Raw genomic sequence first — 20,704 nt, forward strand, 5'->3', positions numbered from 1 at the left:
CTTTCCCCTGTATTCACTGAGGTGTAGCACTGCCCACCCTGCCACACAAAGGTCATTTCACTCAATATAGATCAACAAACTAGCTTCCAGGGAGGGCTGCTGATGGTCACACACACACAGAAATAATAAAATATTGGGCTGCAAGAGTATAAGTGCATCAGTCTCAAAAAGTAACACTCCAATGCAGCACAAATGCAGAACAAACAATACTGATGAGTCTGTTTCATACGCAAAAAAAACCAAACAAAACTCAGAAAACGAGGGGATGAGCAGGTACAGACTGCAGTCTGCGGGAGATGGGATGTACACGTGTGTCCGCTTGTGTTATCATTAATGGCTGGAAACGCACAAGAAGAAACCTCTGTGACTTCTGGCACAGCACCATGGCTGAGATTGGTGCTCTGACTGCTCTCATTGTGCCTGAAATGAAAAATGAAATAAATGAATAACAGATATTATACAGTTGAATTATGAATAAGTTAATCTGCGAGGTTCTCAACCTCACTGTTGGATCCAGGATGTGAATGTTCACTAAAATATACCTGTGATTATCCATAATGGCTGCACTGTTATGGGTCAATGGAAGCACCTGAATTCCTCCTGCAGGCGTAGATACTGCCATTCCCTGCTTCAGTTTACAACAATAATTGGATTTATATATGTGCTAGGACGTGCACAGCAGAGGGATGCATGGGTTAGGTTTGTGTAGGAGGAATTTGCCAAGTGAGGCAGCCTAACATAAACTTCTGCCAAACTTGAAACGTCAGTGAACTCTAGCTGTGGTTTAATGTAGCAATCCAAAGAAAAAAATATGAAATGCAAAAACATTGTCAGTTTGATTTAATAATAATAATAGACCTGTACAACCTGAGCTAATGCAGTGTTACTGCATTAATAAAATGTCCATGGTTACAATAGACATCAGCCCTATTTAGCAAAATGTATCTCTTTGACTCGTTCAAAGTCATGTCCTGTAGTCACAATTAAGCTTTTGAAAACATTGTTTTTGCCATGAACAACTTGAAGAATGATATAAAGCCTTGTCTGTGTCTGCACTGTGATGATTAAACCTCCCATCTAAGCTGAGGCTTAACATTAGCTGTTGTCAAGGTCACAGCAATAATTTTGAGTGAAACAGAAACCTTGATGGGAATATGAAATTAATCTCTGTATAAGTTTAAGCGGTGCTCAGCACTATTCTCCTCAGAGGATCCCAGGAGCCCTCCCCGTTTTTCCGAGATAAAAGAGAGTGTTTCATAATATCTGAGGCTTTACCTCTGAGTCATTTTGAAGACACCAAAGTGTATTGTAATTCCCATCAGTCCAGCCCATGGAAAATATGTCAATAAGAGCTATTCAAAATACCCACTTCTCCCCTTTTAAAATTCATTTCATTAAAACCCCAATTTCTTGGCCCCTGGGTGAACAATCCTACTACTATCCAGGTTCTTCAACTTTCAAAAGAAAATGACAGCACTTTGAACACCTGTCGAAAATGAAAAGTGATATCACTGTTGATAAAGTTTGACTATAATCTTTAAAAAAAAAAAATAAAAAAAAAAAATATATATATATATCCCAGCATTTAATGTGATTGCCTGAGACTGAGTTTGGTTACCAATTACAGTAGAGGCCTTTAGTACAATGAACATTTCCAAATATCAAGGAGAATCACTTTATTATTATCTCTTTTTTCCCAGCCACAAGCAAAGTCCTCTTCCATGCATATAAGATGGATATTCTTTGGCTTGTGCATTGTGGTTTCCTCCAAACTAGACAAAGGTTCATTCCTTTAAGAGTTAATGCAAGTGTTTAATATCACTTGACCAACACTTTATGGACAGCAACTATATGCGGAGCAATAAAGAGTAAGCAACAAAAGAAAGTTGTTCACTGAAATATATTTCAAATCGTGTATATCCTTCTCTCACAGAAATAACATAATGACATTGCCGAAGTACTGTTGTTGTGATGAAGGAAACATGATTACTCGTAATTTTGGTGCTCCTAAAAATTGTTGTTTGGAAGATTGCTCTCAGACTTCATAAAACCAGCAGTTGAAACATCAAAGATCAGGGTTGTTACATTTGCATTCGTTGGGTAGTTAATGAAATCATCAAGGCAGCGCTCCTGCAGCAACGAGGCAGTAACTGTGAGGAGTCCATGACAACATCTAAACACTCGGAGGGTTTTAACTGGCGCATTGTACAGATAAAAGGCGGAGCTGGAAGATTCACTTTAAATGGCAGACTTCAAGGCAGCTGAATGGGCTGCAGCTGCCCAAAGAGCTGCACTCTAAGGAACTCCTATTCAACAGCATCAAGCACAGAGACCAACTTAAAGATATATACAGGTGCTGAAGGACTGAGCTGTAAATTAAAGAGCTATGAAGTTGCATCCTTATTCCTGTGGTCCAGACAGAACAACAGGAGAGATTAAAATCCTGACCTGTCTCTCCCGCTTCTAAAGGAATTACGTGCAATACCGCTGAAAAGGAGCTATGGTGAGAATCTATGCATGTGTCATTTTATTTTACAAAAGCACTAATATGTCATCTAATATATAATAAAGAACTGAAGCAAAGAAATATAGACCATTGTCTCTAGTTAGGATCTTCAAAGTTAGGAGTGTCATGAAAGTGTCAAATGCTAATGACACTGACAATCACTGGAACGGCAAACAGTTACTTTCAACTGCAGCAAGAGGAGGAGGCTGAACCAAGAACTTGGCCTGCTAACTGTCGCCAATGAAGAATATGGAGCATCGTTTTAATGTTCACTTTCCTTTTCTCTTCTAAACACATTTTATTATCCTGGGGGTTTGTTTAGAACCTGTCTGACTGCGAGACTGCTGCTGTCTTTCTGACCTATTTTTAACAGTTTTGTTATGTTCCAAGATCTCAGCAGTTACCTCGCTGAATACAATATGCGTTTCAACAGACAATCCTGTCTATGAGAGTGAAAGTTGCAACAAAAAGCAGTTTTTACCATTTTGAACCTAAGTAGAGATGTATGTGACGTATGAATCTGGAAAATGACGCCACCCATGGAACTGAATGCTGGACAGCAACCGCGCTATTCCCGACCTTGTGACACATTAGGACACCTGCTGGATGACACCCGTCTCGAAGAGGATGCGGTTTCATTAACATTGGCATCGGCATCTGGTCCCTTTCTGTCCTCTAGACAACTGTCACAATGTGTAGCAATAATAATCACACAAGCCATTAAATTGAACCGTTTTGCTTTAAGCACAGGAGAACGTGCATAACCTGACATCTACATTTAGCCTCAAGGCACCACAGTGTGTGGTGCTGCCTTTTGTCTAGCCAGACCCCGACCGCCATCATTCACACCGTTGTTCTGTTGAAGGTAGCTCTGTCTTTGATGGTTCCAACATGTAGATATAATCAGTTAATGGCAGCAGATGTGCCTGTAAAAACGCTTCATACAGACTGAAACATACACTTGGACACACTTTTCTATTCAATGGTAAAGTGTGTCCAAACTTTTGGCCGGTAGTGCAAAAGTGGAGAGTACAGCAAGAAATTATGTGCATGATTAAGCTCAGAGTTATCATTTCTAAACCTTGAGATGTAGTTTAAACAGCTCTGAGCTACGGCCGTGGCTCAGATGCTCAAAGTACCTCTGTGATATCACAATAAAAGTCTAATGTGGTTTATTAACAGAACAAATGACTAAAAACTGTTTCTTCCCCCAGGCTGTATCCCAGAGCTCCCCATAAGCCACCTGACAACCTCATGAACATTTGCACATGACTGCACTATTGTATCATATCCCACTACAAACATTACTAATTTCAATGTACATATGTATTTCCTTTTTACATTTTTTTTCTTTCCACTGTTTTAACATAGAAACACCGCAGTCAAATTCTTGCAATATTTTCCATATACCTGGCAATAAAACCAATTCTGATTCTGACAACTACTACTATGCACGCTTCAGGACAACTGCAGCGTGAGGAAGATCACAGGCTTTTAAAATATGATCATGCCATATGAAACTGAGTAACTGGGGAGATTGTGCCTTTGGCTGAAAAGAAAATTAAAAAGAATATAAAGTGGCATTGCAAATTAGAATCCAAATTACATTTTGCACTGCTAAGTGTTACGTAAAGATGAACAGGATTAGAAATGGTCACAGGTCACACACAGTACTCAAAGCATAAATGACTGGAAATATAACTCAATAAATTAAGTTCACATTATGATAGTAAAAATTAAAAATAATAATTTCTTTTACTGTTTTTTACACCATGAGGTGGTACAAATATTTCATTCCATTGGTCCCTATAGAATAAAACAGTTCATTTTAGCCCCATGGAGTGTCATCAGTTAATTTTCAAAATGAGATCTATTCAGTATAGTAGCTTCAATGTTGTCCCTGTTTATTGATGTGGTATATACATTTTCACTGACCCGTGAAATTTTGCTGCAAATGTATCTATATTTTATAGCTTTACAATTATTTTCACAATATATCTGAGGCAAAGAAACAATGTACTGTGCCACTGAATCCCTCTCGCTCCCAGCCACTGACCAGACATGCACGACCTATGTGAAACAATTCATTGTCCTTTTTTTTTTTTTCCCCCTTGCACAGAAAAACCTGCCAAGACCACACCAGCAGCATGCAGTCAGGTAGCAGGCAGAAGCAATTGGATTCTTCCTCACCGCCGGCTCCAGGAGCTATCAACTGCCACCCAGGCCGACGAAGGTTGAGAAGGATTGAGTTCGAAAGACGATAATAGACTCCTGAAGAAACTAATCTATTTCTAAAGAAGAAAGGAATATGAATCCTCTGTTGGAAGCCCACCTCTCTCCCTTCACTGTTCTTCTTAGTAAAGGTGTTTGGGGTCAAATTCGCAATTGAAATGTATCAAACTGATGCAGCAGGTGCTTTTAACCTGAAAAGAGAAACGCCATGAATGTTTCGTATACTTGTCTGATCATTCAGTTTTCAAAAACGCATATGATCACGTATTTGACAGGCTGCTGTGCTCTACAGATTTTTTTTACAAAGGGCTGAGAAAAGATCAGCAGATATTTCACAGGAGCAACACAGAGGGGGTGGTATAAGACTAACGGTCTATTTTAATGGTGTGATGACAGTTTGTTTCTTGTTTTCTTTCATTTCAATCCAACACCAAAATGAACCTTTTAGGCTACTCGACTCTTTACAGCAGTTGTAAAAACCCATTTGAGAAAAGCACAACATATGCTGTCTAGAGTGCACTGAAGTGTGATACGCGAAGTGAATGCTCATATGTATCCACAAAACCGTACATATCATTTGCAGGAATACAGATAAATTAATACAAAACCTTTACAAAGTATGCCATTGTTATTTGTCAAATTTGTCATTGGTAAGTAAATAATTATTAGCGTTCAATGCTAGGTAACTGGTAGGAAAAATATTCAGTTAATATTTGAAAAGCTGAATCGAGTGCTGCGTTACGGAGGCCAGTGTCGAGTCAAATCCACATGATGACTTAACTCGTACCTCGTCCTGCAGTTTGTGGAGGAGATTACGTCCACTGGTCCTTTCATTTCTGGATAAATAAGCTTGGAATGAAGTCTTGAAAAGTTTCATGCTGCAAAAAAGGCAGCTGTTACAAGGCCAGGGGAATATATAAACAAGGTAATATCAAGATCCAGATGCCTCCAGTCAGTCCAAGGCCTCTGGATTTGCCCTCCAATTTTGAATCCTTGGCAGGTGGATGATGATGGTAATGATTTTTGTTATCGCTGGTCACATCTGGATTTACTGTGAAGAGAGAAGAAAACCAAATGCTAGTCAGGATGTTGCTTTATATATGAAATCATGGGAGGTGTGTTATTTTTTGCCACTTTAACTCAGAAGATAAACGGGTTGCATACGCTTATTGTTCCTTCAGAGGGTTAAAAAAAACAAACTCCATCAATGACAGGGCAACATTAAAGGGAGTAAATCTTGTTTTTTCTGGTAATAGTCTCAATAGGGGATAAATTTCTTATTTAGCATGCTAATGCATAATTAATTGAGTTAATTTAGAGTTCATGGTCACTGTTAGAAAGGAAATGGTTACTTTCGTGTTAGATATTTTAAGGAAGAATTCACCATTTTTTATGGAATTTGTTGGTATAAATTGAGATGACATTTTTAAATATTCCATGTTCGGTGTCAGGTCTTCTCTAATCTGAAAAGAAATCAGCTATCAGGTTTGTCGTTTGTCGTACATCAGGATAACCATTAAGGGAGTTCATTTTCAACCAGCCTATTTATAGCAGCTATGGGGCACCTTCAGCCTTTATCGCTTACCCCGAGGTGCAGCAGAAAGCATCTTAGGTACTCCTGTGTGTCAACAGTCATTAGAGTCCCGAGGTGGTAAAGCTAAATGCACAGTCACCACAAATTAAAATAGAAAGAAAATAACGTAAATCAACAAAGGACTTCTGTATGGCAAATATTTTTTCACAGTATTTTCTGTTCAAGATTCTCTTCAAGCGTTCAGTATTTGTTTCATAAAACACCCAAAGTGACTGTAAGTCCTCCATCAGAAGAGGAGCAGGTGATGCTGCAGATATATGGTGCATTTAGCCACACTCACATGTCCAAACAGAAAGAGAACTATTTTAACCACCAAGAGACTATTAAGGTTTTAGTTAGATATTTTGTGATTTGGCATTTTATAATTCATCTGCGAGGTGCATTTGCTGCAGTACGTCGAAGTTCATCAGGCTGGTGTAAATGCTTTGTTCATATTGTCATGCTAAAAACCCCTGTTTTTCCTCAGGTAAAATTGGATAAGTTATGCTGAAATGATATAATTTCCATTTGATGAAAAAATAAGTGTGTGCTATTTTTTCTTATTGTGTTTGTAGCAACTTCTACAGTCGTATCGCTGAAGCAGAAAACATCAGTAGCTTTTCATAATCAGCCTTTGGTTCCTCAAACTGCTTTATCTGTTTGTGAAAGTTTGCTTCCTAAAGTCTGTCAAACTTCCAAATAAAAATCCACCCTGCCAAGTAATATGTCAGTCAGTCACAGCTGGACACTCTGTTGATGAGGTGAAGCTGCACATTAGACGGCTCATTTGTTAATTTTATTTTTGCCTGAAGGTGAACTGAGGAAGCTGAAAGTGGGAGGTGTAGTTGTAAGTGAAAGTGGAAACATTTAAAAAAACAGTTGAGACGAACTTAAATGCTCCGGCCCCAAGCTTAAGCAGAGTCCCCCCTCCTCCAAAAAAAAAAAAAAAAGTAAAGGAAAAAGAAACACACACACACACACCAACCTGTTTGTCTACACCTTTGAAATTACACTTTAACAGCAATGGATATCAATTTGGACAACTGCACCAGCCCGGCTGCCAACATCCATCTTGCTGTTTACGTCTCTTTGGAGGCCCCAAGTGTTGAGGTGCATGAAAAATGGCATCCTCTTTAGCCCAGCTGATATCACCTAAGGACACCCCAGGCTTCATCCTGCTTCATCTCCACAGGGACGGGGCGAGGCTGGACCTCAGTTGATGACCAAATGCTGCGGGTCTTTCCAGTCTCTGACCTAGGCCTCGGGGTCCTAAGTCATTTGTGGGCAGGATTACTCTAAACCAGACCCTATCACAGAATATAAAAACCGTGCTATCAAATCATCTCGCCAGTAGACAAACATTACCAGCTGTAGATGCCATTTGTATTCTGCCTGACTTCCAATTCCACTCTGTACAGTCCGCAAGAGTACCCTGAGAGAATACCCTTTTACATATTATACTACACATAACCTAATATAACATAAACATAGTACGATTGTGCTTTTAAATGTAAGTTTCGTATACAGCAGAGTGTGATAGGTGGGGGATGGAGAAAGAACAGGAGCAGGAGGAGAGACGATGCCATGGAAAACACAAACAAAACAGTATTGTTTAGCACTGCGGGAGAACTGGAGGTTCCAATGAGAAGTGAGTAGCACTGCGTAATGATAACTAAAGGTAACTCTTGCAGCAGCAGGCACTGAGCGGGAACATGGAGCAGAGATGATTCACCCTCTTGCAGATATAAGCGGTAGGAAATTGGTCTTGAAGGGAAAAGCAAGGAGAATAATGTTTCAATATAATATATTTGAGGAACTAGTTGATGTTTAGGAATACTTTGAGTATAACCTGAATCTTCGGTGTACAGGATGTACGCTTTATATTCCAAGCAGCTGTACAGAATACAAATATAATAAACATATGTCCATGTAAATACGTGGGATGATACTATAACATGGAATATAAAGTGAAGAAAATATGGCATGATAATTGTAACTACCGTAGTACTTTATTGGTTCTGATCTGGGGTCCTAAGAAAGCATGTCTGACGACACTGCAGTCCAACAAAGCACCAGCACTAATCACAACCTTATCGAAAATAAACTAGTTCTACTTTAACATTTAGTTTACCACCTTTACTACATCACCGGTTGTGTGTGGGGCCCACAATGCCAAGAATAATGGTTAGATATCTTAGGGAAAAGTGATTTTTCACGAGCACTCTGAGGTTTCACAACACGGCAGACGGTTAAGGCTGTAAAACTCTGCTCCATTTCATCCAGATTAGACAGTGTGGCATCTACACGAAAGGGATTTTTTTAGATACTGAAACAAATGCTCAAACACGGATTTGGAGTACTGGAATTTTGATTATACAGTACACACAGTTACAAACTAAGTTGGTGTTACTGTATATCAAACATACACACTCAGCTTTGACTCCGGCTGCTTTGCATCTTCAATAACCAGCATTACTGCTCAATCTCAAAATGGCTTCCTTTTATGAATGATAATGAAGGCTGAAACAAAGGAGCATATTGTCCCTAACCTGAAAGTTTGCAAATATCCTGAATATAACAACCTAATAGCACGGACACCTTTCGACTGCAATTAAGTGTCTACTTTTGGGATTCAAGCATGAGCATAACAGCTGTGGAAAATGGGGGTGCTGTAACGCCCCTATTATAACAGCAAGATGGCTTCACACCACCATATGCCCTCCCTCCCGTTTCGACAGCTAACTTACTTACTCATTGAAACTCATCGTTCAAGTTAGATTGATTGATTGATTGACTATAACGTACATTTTGAACACTATCATTTGCACATCACAGTGAAGAACATCTTGAAATCTACTGCATTAATTTTGGAAGGCAAAGGGTTTGCGGTACTCATGCGCCACCCCCACATTTAAAAGCACTGCTCCACCCTCGGGTTGCGCACATCTGATTTTGAATATTTTCTTGGAAAGTGTTGTTGAATTGTTATGTTTTAGTGAATCCTCGGCAAAGATGTTTTGAATGTTTGAAAAGGTACTTGGTCTGAAGAGAGACATAGGCTGGAAAGAGAGGCTTACAACTGAAGTGAAATCAATACAAGCTGATTCCCAAGGACTTGGACCAACAATGATCAATACCACACTAACTGCACCAGTAAAAAAAAAAAAACAAAAACACCTAACAACTGCAGTGGCGGAAAGGGCTTCCGTGTGATTATAAGAGGGTAAGCCTTTAGAGTTTTAATCTTCAGGTTGTTTATTTCCTCAACATTTTTAAATTTGTATTCGCAGCTTCCTTTAGTTTAGCGATTTCACTTCTTTGGGGATGTAAGTCATGTGGAAACTGTGCTCCTCTCTCAGTTTCCAGTGACTCCAAACTGTTAGTCATTTATTACAGTTAAAAATAAACGGCGCCTGAAGTGACGTGAGAATGAGAACATCACATTTGGTGAGATTATGTCCCATCACTGTGTGCTTTTTTTTTTTTTTTTTTTAAAGATAAAAATAAAATAGTGTTAACAGTCACAAAACCCGTGACAGATTGATATCTTTAATTAAATATTGGTGTACTTAATGTGCCTATAAAATACTAATAGTATACGAGTAATTCATATTTATGTGCAGGTTGCATTAAATCTAAGTGCAGCAACTTTAATGTACATTTGAAGGACTCACATTCAGTGGAAATGCTTACATGCAGCAAAAAGCACATGATGTTGTGAAAGGGCTCCGCTTTTGAGGAGATTATTGAAAAAAATCCAACAGCAACAAGGGATTTTCCTGAGAAAAGTGATCCCCGTAACACATTGTGGACATTGAAGTATTTACATTTCACTTGCACCTTTCGGCTTTGTTATTGTCAGTGCCTGTATCAGCCGGTTTATAATGAACACAAATATCAGATGACATAAATTTGAGGGAATAGGCTCCTACTGGGGGCCTTTTTATTTTGAGAGCTAAACCATCAGTGAGCGCAGGGACCTTTCAGCATGCTGTTGACTCTGGCCTGTGGTAGGAGCCTCACTATCATTTAGCCACATTGATTTCTGTGTTATTTGACAGTCTTATTAGACCGCCTGCTGCCAGGAATAAACCTTCAAATTGAACCTGAGTGAAGCGGTGGAATCTTTTTTTTTTTTTTTTTTTTTTCAGTCTGCTGTGAACAAATAAAGTTAGAAATTACACACCAGCATTGCAATAAGAAGAAGCAAGAACAAACACCAGTGATTCAATTCTCTGGTGGTTACTTTCAGAAATGTTTCAATATAATTAGAGGTTGAATGGTAGTCAGTATATAGACAGGGCTCGTATAAGGAGATTGCAATAGTATAAGTGAAATATATTATCCTATTGTAATCTGCCTATGGAACAATGTGTGTGTGTGTGTGCGTGTGTGTGTGTGAGAGACAGAAAAAAAAGCATGTGTGAAGTGTTATCCAATAGCCTCAATATACCTCCACTCTTTTTTCTCATTACCAGGAAAGTCCGTCATCACACTCCTAAATTGTTTGCAGCTGTTCATCTCTTTGACTTGTTCAGCCTTTCTCTGAATAAACAAATAATAATAATAACAATAATCAAAAAAATCAGCCTGTAGCATCTTTTATTTTGCAAAGGATGATAATGACTTATGGCTTTTGTTGATACAAATTAAAAACAGATGACTGAAGAAAGGAAGGAGCATTAATGTGAGAGTCTGATTAACTATTAAAATTTGGATATGGAGTGAAAATTGATGTCTATCACAAATCACGAATCGTGTATTCTACAAGCATCTACTGTTGTTAGACAGGATGATAATACCAGTCTCAAATATGTGTCATAATTCTGTGGTCTTTTTGTAAGTTTTTGTATGTTTTTTTTTAAGGCATTGAAAAGGAGTGATATATTTATATATATTATTTTTTGCTGTATGCACCAATGTTGCCCTTACTCTTTCATCTGAGGTCCATTTATGAATTACATATGTGGTCAGAGGTCTGGAACAAGGCAAGCAGACACAGAAACAAATCAATAAGCCAAGCAGTTATATAAACTTCAACACTAACTACCACCTCTCCGAAAATCCCTCATATAACTTAACCTACATACATTGAGCAGAACATGGATAGATTTATCCTGATTCACTGCTCAGTCTAGATCTGGACATGGGTCCTTACTAGACCTTTACAAATTCTTTTCCTCACTTTGTTGTTAAATCACAACCAATAAAAAGCACATTTGGCCAGGCAGGACACCTCCAAATCACAAAGGTTGATTATTATTGGTCTTCTTTCTGGCCTTGAGATAAGGATTTGTTCATCGCCTTTGGTATTGTATTGTAAAGCTGCAATTGTGTGGCAGAGTACCTTTCCACCAGGGTTATTATTAGATTAACAGATTAACATATTTCTGCACGGGAAATCATGCAGTAAATCAGCATGTACTGCATTTACTGCGCAGCGCAACTCCTCAATGTTTTCGTCCTCGCCCGTATTTTTAATCTCAGAATCTATTTCTATGATTTGATACAAATAGAAAATGCTTTTTATCAATACATGTACTTTAGCATCCAATCCAATCCATCAAATTAGACAGCATTTGACAGGTCTATGCTGCCATGTCAAACACGTCTTGCTTGAGCCGTCTGTGTGGTTGCATATTTTCTCCGAACAAGCATTGAATGCTAACATCTTTGTTCAGAAGGCCATTAAGGGCAGGAAAGCCCAACAGATCCACGGGAAGCCTCAAACTTCATCACCCCATAGATGATAATACAGAGAGCCATAGAGGGGAAAAAAATAGGTAAAATCATTCTTTTTACACGCTGAAACCCACACAGTAGCAAATACACCAGTATAAATGTTCTCAATAACATTCCATGAAGCATGTAATTAATGTACAGCAGTAAAAGCAGAGCCACTTTTCTACTCCAGGCAACACAAGTGTGAAACATTTGATTCAGTGCAATAGGATTTGTTGAACCAAAGATCACACACAATGTTGCAATAAAGAAATGTCATCAGTATTTTATAGTGGTCACAACACAAACCCAATATCGACAGATGTACTTCAAATTATAAGCCAGATGATGAATCATTTTTTAGACACGGTCGCAATGTGGCTGTCACGACTGAAAATAATAGTGAATTTGTCAGTTCGCTACTTTGGTAGAGGTTAAATTCCTAAAGAACTTCTTGATGGATTACCACCAAATGCCAACACAAGGTTTTTGTGTTCATGTCATTTTCTGTAAAATATCTCAGCAACTATGAGACCACAACAAACTCACATGAAGTAAGTTGTGGGAAAAAAAAACCTGTTTTTTTGCAGGTACTCCCTCCAGATGTGTGGGCTTTAAAGGTACTATAACTTCCTTCTGCAGGTTAGGGTAAACGGTGAGTCTAAAATTGTCACAGACGAGTGAGAGCGTGAAAGGTTGTTTGTCTCTGTATATCTCTATCTGTCTGTCCTGCGTTAGGCGGCCTGTCCATGGTGTGTCCAATGTCAGCGGGGACTGGCTCCGGCCCCCCTGAGACCCTGACAGATGAACGGTACTAATAATTGATAGAACTAGGAGAAGGACTACCCTGAAATGTATTTCAAATTCCCCTGAAGACGGCCTGTTATAACTCAAGCCAACTGTTAACTTTTCAATATTATTTCAAAATTCTCTTTTGTGCATCTTTTTAATATATGACCGAATGCTTGAAAATCTGGCCCAGGAGGCCCCGCCTGCAATTTGTGTTAATTGCAGGCGGGGCATTAACATGTGTTGGGACACTGACTAGAGTGCATGTAATTGCACTATAGCGTACCTGCAACATGCCAGAATAGCCTCAGAGCTATTACAATGGGCGCTTAATCTTGGCTGTGTTGGTAATTGTTATTATTATTATTATTATCATCAAATGTTATTATCTTGTCTTGTAGGACGAAAAGAAATTTTTTGAAAAGATCAGTAATATGCACTGAAGGACATATTTCTCAAATAGGTGAAATAGTTTGTTGATTGATGATTTTAAGTAGCTGATTAACATCCCTGCTGTCAAAGTAAGAGTTTGTTGCAGCAGGTTCAGAATTTAGTGTCGATAAAGTATAGTGCATATGCCTTCATGGCAGGAACATAATTACAACAACTTGGCTTGCTGATGCATTTTTAAGAATGCCTGGACAACAATAGCACCCAATAACAACAACAACAATACATATCAGTGAAATAGTTATATCATGACTTGGCTGCAGAAACAGCATTTGTTGAAGGATAAATGCCTGGGATTTGTTGTCAGTAAAAAAAAAAAACCCACACAAAAAAGTCTAATCCATTTTTCCTTTAAGAACTGACACATATTGTGTTTATATGATAGTTATATCAGACTAGAGATAAAATCAGCCATTTCAAAATGCTGACACTCTAACCCATGAGTACTCAGATCTCATTAGTACACGATTGCATGAGTACGAGGAGTAGTGCAGTGTGCCAGTGATGTGTCGGACTAAACCCATCTCCAAACTCCGCCGTCCCTTTCATCTTGACTGCACACCTGTAAACGATGGTAGTTTGCATTTAAGTAGGTGTCTCAAGGATCACACTCGATAACGCACACACACGGAACCACACGGTGAAAAGAATACCAGCAACACTGCTGCTACTGGAAAAATTTAATAAGCTGAACAACAATAGGAAATTCATAACTGTCTCCTAAACAGTTGAAGGTGACAGCGCTGAGGCAGCGGAAATCCTTGTTGGTAAATGCAGTGCATTTTTTTTGTACTGCGCTCTGAAAAGCAATCTGCGACTGGCTAGGTTGGTGAACACAAACATACTGAGTTTACTGACAGCACATCACACGACTGTTTGGATAGCAGAGATCATAATAATCTATTCGTGCTTTCTGTGGCTCTCCGCATCTTCCATCATGTAAGTTATTATAGTAAAACAAATGAGCATCGGAGTAACTACCTTGAGAATAAATCAGTGGAACAAAGTAAAATGACTGGCAAAAGTTTATACAATAAGGTTTTGAACAACTAAAAGAGACACACAAGTTGACTCTCACAATATAACCAGTCAGTTTCAGTCCAATCACCTTGAGTCAGGTCAGCTGTCTAATCTAATTTACCTGCTGTACTTAAAACTAACGATTTTCAAACAAATGGTCTGAACCCCTGATAAAACCAGCATCCATCCTGTTTGTGCAATTACAGAGGCATGGAGGCAGCAGAATGATTGAGTGCTTTGGTTATAACCTGTATGGCTCTGCTCCACATGCCACCGCGAGAGTGTTCATGTCCTGGATCCCATCACCCCAGCCTCTATTACATCCTCAGAGCAGTCAATATTTCAATATAACCAGTAAAAATGCACAATCCTTGAAAGGCCAACTACTACTTCAGTAGCGTGACCAAATATGAGTGCATTTCTTTAGTTTAGTGTGGATGATTTTCAAATATAAATAAGAATATGAAGATAGTAGGACAGCAGAAATTAGTTGAGTAATCAATTATTGGATAGTCAGAGAATCACCATGAGCTCATTCATTTTGATAATCAAATAATCATTTAAGCCATTTTTTCAAGCAAAAATGCCAGAATATTCACTAGTTCCAGATTCTCATCTCATGATTTCCTGTTTTTGTTTTTTCCATAGAGTATAGAGTATAGAGGTTCATTTTTTGCGATATGAATACATCCTGTTGAGGTGTGCAAAACTACGACTGCTTTTTGCTCTATTCTCATAGATGTCTAATGACTGCTGCACCACCACACCTGGCAATAAGCAGAATTCTACATTATTGCCTAAATCTCTTAACAATTTGACTGGCCAACGCAACAGAAAGCTTCCTGGCAAGTGATAAAAACCAAACTCCAAACAATGTTGTTAATATTGGATCGCATTGAGTCACCGAGCATTAACGAAAGGAGGGTGTGTGTTAAATTTTTTATGCGCATTTCCTTTTTTCACAGGAGGAAAACAAAACGCATGACCCTGATCAAATTGACATGCACTGGCAGAAGCTCGCATCCTCGAGTGCTAAGCTTGCTGAACTTCCTGCAACAGCAAACTGAATACCTCTGGTGCCACATAAACAGGACAAGGTCGTGCAGCTTTTTTCTCATTGACAAATATGTATCCAACAATTAATGGAGGTATTAATGGCCCTTTCTCAGTCACCTTCTTATGAACAATGGAGTCCCAAATGAACACAAAATATTTTAGTCAAAGTTACACTTGCAGGTATTTTACAAAGGAGACTTTGTGTATTAGGTGTGCTTGTTTTATCTTGGCTTAGAGGTTCCCAGTAGGTGGAGCTCACTTGAAAAAATGTCACATATTTCCACGCGCCAACATCTGAATCGCAACCAGACCGCTCTGACGCAAATCTGATCAAACCACACACACAGATTCTGATGGTTGAATAACCAAAACATAACAACATCTGAGGATATTTATTTCTGCGTCTCCCTAAGAATTTATATTGGGGAGAAATATTTAAGATTTCAAACCAACTCATCAGGAACCCTAGAGGGATGCTGGTTTTTGAGTGAGCTTTATCTGTGCTGCAACTATCAGTGTAAAAAATATCTGTGAATGATGGAGGAATGTTTTTTTTTTTTTTTTTTTGTGGCCAGCGTCTCATTTTCCATCTGGCTCTGTTTGTGGAGATTCCTGAGTGTGCCATACTACATTCCTACAGCCTTGCAGCTTTATGTAGGGGTTAGCTGCTGAGCTCATCATGGCGCTGACTGCATCAGCCACCAATTGGAAAGCGCTGGCCCCAGTTTATATTGTGCACACAATAAAGCAAACGCACATCCGGAGCAGTTGATGAAAAAAGGAGGATGCCACTAAGCCACAGGGGTCACTTTGAGTTTGACAGGTCTTAATGAAACACCTAGATCAAGAATGATTTGAGTTTGAGTAATCGGCTCATGTCAGCTTAATAAATAATCAAAGCTTTTTGTCATAAAGATGGCCTGGCATTAACCAAGCTTAAAGACACTTTGCTAATTAGCATGACCACATCACAACCAAATATTACCTTTTTCAGAAAATACAATTTGCATAATTAGATTTTTGAATTTGCGGCGTTCCCTCTCTTATTAACCTTCCATTAACCTTTAGAAAAACTGAAGCAGCTCTGAGCATTATTCCCTGGGACACCAAAAAAAAAAAAAAAAAGAAAACTCAGCCCACATTTATCAGAGCAGCTGTAGAATCGCTTATGGGTGATTAGGCCACTGATAGTGACTCACCTCACTGAAGATGAAAATCTCAAACAAGTGCCTCACCAGCAAAGTAGTTACAAAACAGCAAGCTTCATTTGAGTCTGCAACTTCTCCCTCACAATAATCTGAGTGGTTCATTTGTTGAGGGTCAATCAATCCTAGCAGAGACGTTGATAATCACAATTTAATTTAACAGTATATTGGTCAACTTGGTTTAGTATGTAGTTAGTGAAAGCAAATAACAGTTTGCAGATTTGCTTTGCAAAAAAATTTTAAAAGTCAGCTAAAAGTTCTTAGTATTTTTTTTTTTGAAACGTGATAAATTCATCGAGTGGAGCTCGAAGAACTTGATGTTTCTATCCCTCTGGTAAATAGGTCAAATTAATGCAGGTAGTCCACTGGGGGTCCTCCTTCTTTGAAATGTTGTTGATAAGATTATAGCATTCCCTGAGGGCTCACTGTTGATACCTGAGGCTAAATGTATAAACTATTCAAACACACGAAAAGTGTATGTATGTCACATCACGTCCACATATATTTCTCAATGTGGGTGGTGAGAATGTGCGTGAGGATCATTAAAGTGTGAATTTGGGTGGTATTTTTATTTAGATTTTTTTTTTTTTTTTTAGTTTAAAGAAACTTATGATTACAAAGTTATGCCTGAGTGGTTAAAAACCTTTTGTTGCTTCCAAAAACGTGCGCTTTCTTCACTTCACATCACTTGTTCACATCCAGTAAAATTGCACTTCTTTTTCTTCAGGTTCTACTTAAATGATTCAGCCATTTATCCCCAAAACATAACTAAATGCCAGCTCTTTATATCCAAAATAGGCAACTTGGGGATGCGATGAAAGCCCTTTAAACTAAATTGTGGGCCTGGTCTGAAGGCACGTACGTATCCAGAGAGCTCCTTGCCTTTCTGTCTTCATTTAGGAGCCCAGTTTTCCTCTTTCCCTTTAATGCCAATTGCTGCTTTTCTTTGTTGTCTAATCCATGTATTGAAAAACAAACCATAAACATCATTGGCACATCGTTTTCTAAATCTTTGAATCACATCAGATATAGACTTGATTTGGCGCTATATAAATAAATCTGATTTGATTTGATTTGATAATAAAATAATTTTCTAAAATTCTTTCATATAATTGTTAGAAATACGATTCATATATATGCTTGCTGAGCTGTAACAACGCTGATTATATTTAACTTGGGTGACAGAAAACCGCTACAGAAATCAATCACGGTCATCTTTAAAGGAATACTTTTTTCCATCGGCATATTGTCCAGCCTTGCTCTGAAAGTCCGCCTTTTTTTTTTTCCCCCCAACAACCATTCAATCTATCCTACTAGCTGCTAACACAGACCTACTTCACACCACTGGCTGTAATAAGATGCTTTATTGAATAGCCGATCAAACAGCAGGGTCAAGGAATGGTTTTATTAACAGAAGGACAGTCTCCACCTGTTACAAAACTTTTTCATAATGAGGCATCTTCTTTGCTTGTTTGTGGTTCGCCACACTCTAACAAGCTTATTGCTGCCCCCAGAGGCATCAGGGCAAAAAACACTGCCCGGTACTTTCATAAGAACCACAGCCATGGTGTAATTTTTCCAGCCTCTCTCAGGGGAGAAGCTGAAAATAGGAGAACCTGTACCAGACAAAAACCATGAAGGTAATTCATACCAAAGCTTTAAATGATAAGTAAATAAATAAAGATTAAAAAAAAAGAGACACCATGATGGTCCCATGTGTTTCTTAAGTGACAAATTGCATGCTTGAACAAATGTTAAGCTACTATCATGGCAATTATATGCAAATCCTGCAGCTTTAAATACTAATTGGTATTTACTTGAATTGCAAGTCTGTCTCAGCAATACTTAATACTATTTTTCTAGCAGCAAAATAAGTTTCTACACCGTTGAAGTACGTACAACTTGCATGGTGTGAGTACAGGGTCAGTGTCTATGGTTTTAAGATACTGTGCAGCTGTACTGAGATAAGTATGAAGGCCAAAAGTCCTTTTTATTTCTCAGGTGTTTTAATAGAACTGAATGCAGAATAATAGAGCAGAAGATTATGTCTTCAACGATGGTGCCTAAGGTGGGGGGGGGGGGCAGGAACCAGTGGTTGCTGTGTGGATAATTCATTCATTCATTCATCTTCAACTGCTTAGCCGTTTCCAGATCACTGGGTGCTGGAGCCAATCCCAGTCACAAAGCCCTCTATAGGAGCTGATTTCTTATTAGTGTGATATCATTTTTATTCAACCTTTTCATTGTTTTCAATATTTTGCAACATTTTGTAACCTTGGATCTGATAAATAATTAAATACTTGTTATAATTATCATATTATCATGACAGTTCTGTTCTCTGTGAATCTTCACTAAGATTAAAATCGTAGTGTTGCAGCAGTTTTTAGAGTGATGTTGATGTTATTGTGGTGCAGCCGGACTGTATTGTATTGTACAATGCTACTCTGGCAGAAAAATAGGTTTGCTCGAGCACACTTCTTTAATAAATGGACATATAGTTGTTTGTTATTTACTGGATTAACACAAGAGGAGTGGACTGTGTGTCAGGGGACTCCAGTCCAGGAGTTCAACCTATTCCTCCAGTTTAGCCGGGCTCACCCTGTGGTTGATTAACTTTGTGATCCATTAAGCGGCTTCATTCCCTCAGCAGGGAAGAAGTACCATCCAACCTTCCCTCTGAGGATTCAGGGAATCGCTTAAACTTCATCAAAGGGACTCCAAGGTGAACCGTGCTGCTGACTCTCAGTGAACAAAAAGCAGCCCTGCTGAATTTAGTGGAATATATGGCTGGTTCAAATATATTTGTTTTGTTTAAGGAGAGATAACACAACATCAAAAGCTTTGATACCGCCTTCATAAAATGACTGTCAATAACTGAGCTTGAGCCAATGAAGTCACAAAGTCAGCAGATTTTAAAGCTTTGTGACGCTAACTAGTTTTTTGCCCTAGAACCAGTTTTAAACACTGACTTAAAAATAATAATAAGCATTAAGAACTAAGTTAAACATGGAATATCGAAGTCTGCACTCAAGTGAAAATGGTCTTTGGGAACATGCAATATCTGCAACATCTCATTTGAACTCTGAAAAGTGCAAAAGAAGAACTTTAGTTCCCATCTTGAAAATTCGAAAGAAGGAAGCAACCCACAGGAATCGTTTGAGAATGTTTGGGGTGTTGACAGGGTGACTTAAAATTCTACTTGTAGCTTTCTTAAAACCAGCGTCTGCTGTGAAGTAGGGAAATTGATTTAGAACTCCAGTGTTTTCTGCCACATTAGTTATACAGACGGATTTTAGATAAAGTGAAAAGAGCAAAAACATTTAAGGAAAGAACATTTGTTTTTTCTTTAGGAAGCACAGTTTTGAATGATTCGGGTCTCTGGGGGAAAATTCTCATTCTGCTACAATAAGAAATGTACCAGAGAAACAAATGAACAGAAATGGTTAGATCTCTGCTTAATTTTTAAGAAAAGCACAGAGGCAAAAATACTTTCAACTCTGATTTTGATACTGCAATTAACTGTAATTATGTTGATATGATTAAGATTATAATCCAGGCATTTATATCCTCACTGTATGAAAACAAAGCTGGTGAGTTCTTTCCAGATGACACTTCTCTAACATAATGGTACATTTTACATCTGCTACATCTGGATATATTCACCCACTGTGAAGATTATCTGGGCTGGGAATAAGATACGGGTACCTTACAGCCACAATTTATATCAAGGGGGCTAATATTTCTTCACTAAACTTCCAAAAGGTAAATATTCCGTGGCAGTTGTGGTAAGGTAGCTCTCTTGATACATTGAACTTTTATATCAGGCACTATTTTGTCAAACAATCTCATGCAATTTTTTATTCTTTTTTTTTTTTTGTTTTGTTTTTTTAAATCAACAGATTGATGCTATAAAGGAGCCATCAGCTGCAATCATTTCTCATATTTCCTCCCTTCCAGTGCAACTATTTCCTGTGTTTTATTCCAACTCCGTTCGTTTGTTTTTTTTTCTTGTGCATTCCCTGTCGAAATCAAGTCAGTATTCATATCATTAGGAAAGAGATACAGGAGCCTAACACTGCAATGAACTGTGTGATGCTGGGAGGCCACAACTTTCATTTTTACTTTTCCTTAGCAAACCCAGACTAGGTGTGA

General features: G+C 38.4%; 1 protein-coding gene across 1 annotated transcript in view; it reads right to left on the reverse strand.

Moving 5' to 3' along the window:
• Nucleotides 1-4,238: 4,238 nt before the first annotated feature.
• Nucleotides 4,239-20,704, reverse strand: part of gpc5a (glypican 5a) — a 99,350-nt gene continuing 82,884 nt past the window's right edge. The window contains exon 9 of the mRNA XM_029499060.1: nt 4,239-5,789. Within this exon, the coding sequence (XP_029354920.1) occupies nt 5,635-5,789 (155 nt within the window). The 3' untranslated portion in view covers nt 4,239-5,634. The remainder of the gene's footprint in view (nt 5,790-20,704) is intronic.

The sequence above is a fragment of the Echeneis naucrates genome, chromosome 3 (assembly GCF_900963305.1).
Source record: "Echeneis naucrates chromosome 3, fEcheNa1.1, whole genome shotgun sequence".
Classification (NCBI taxonomy): Eukaryota; Metazoa; Chordata; class Actinopteri; order Carangiformes; family Echeneidae; genus Echeneis; species Echeneis naucrates.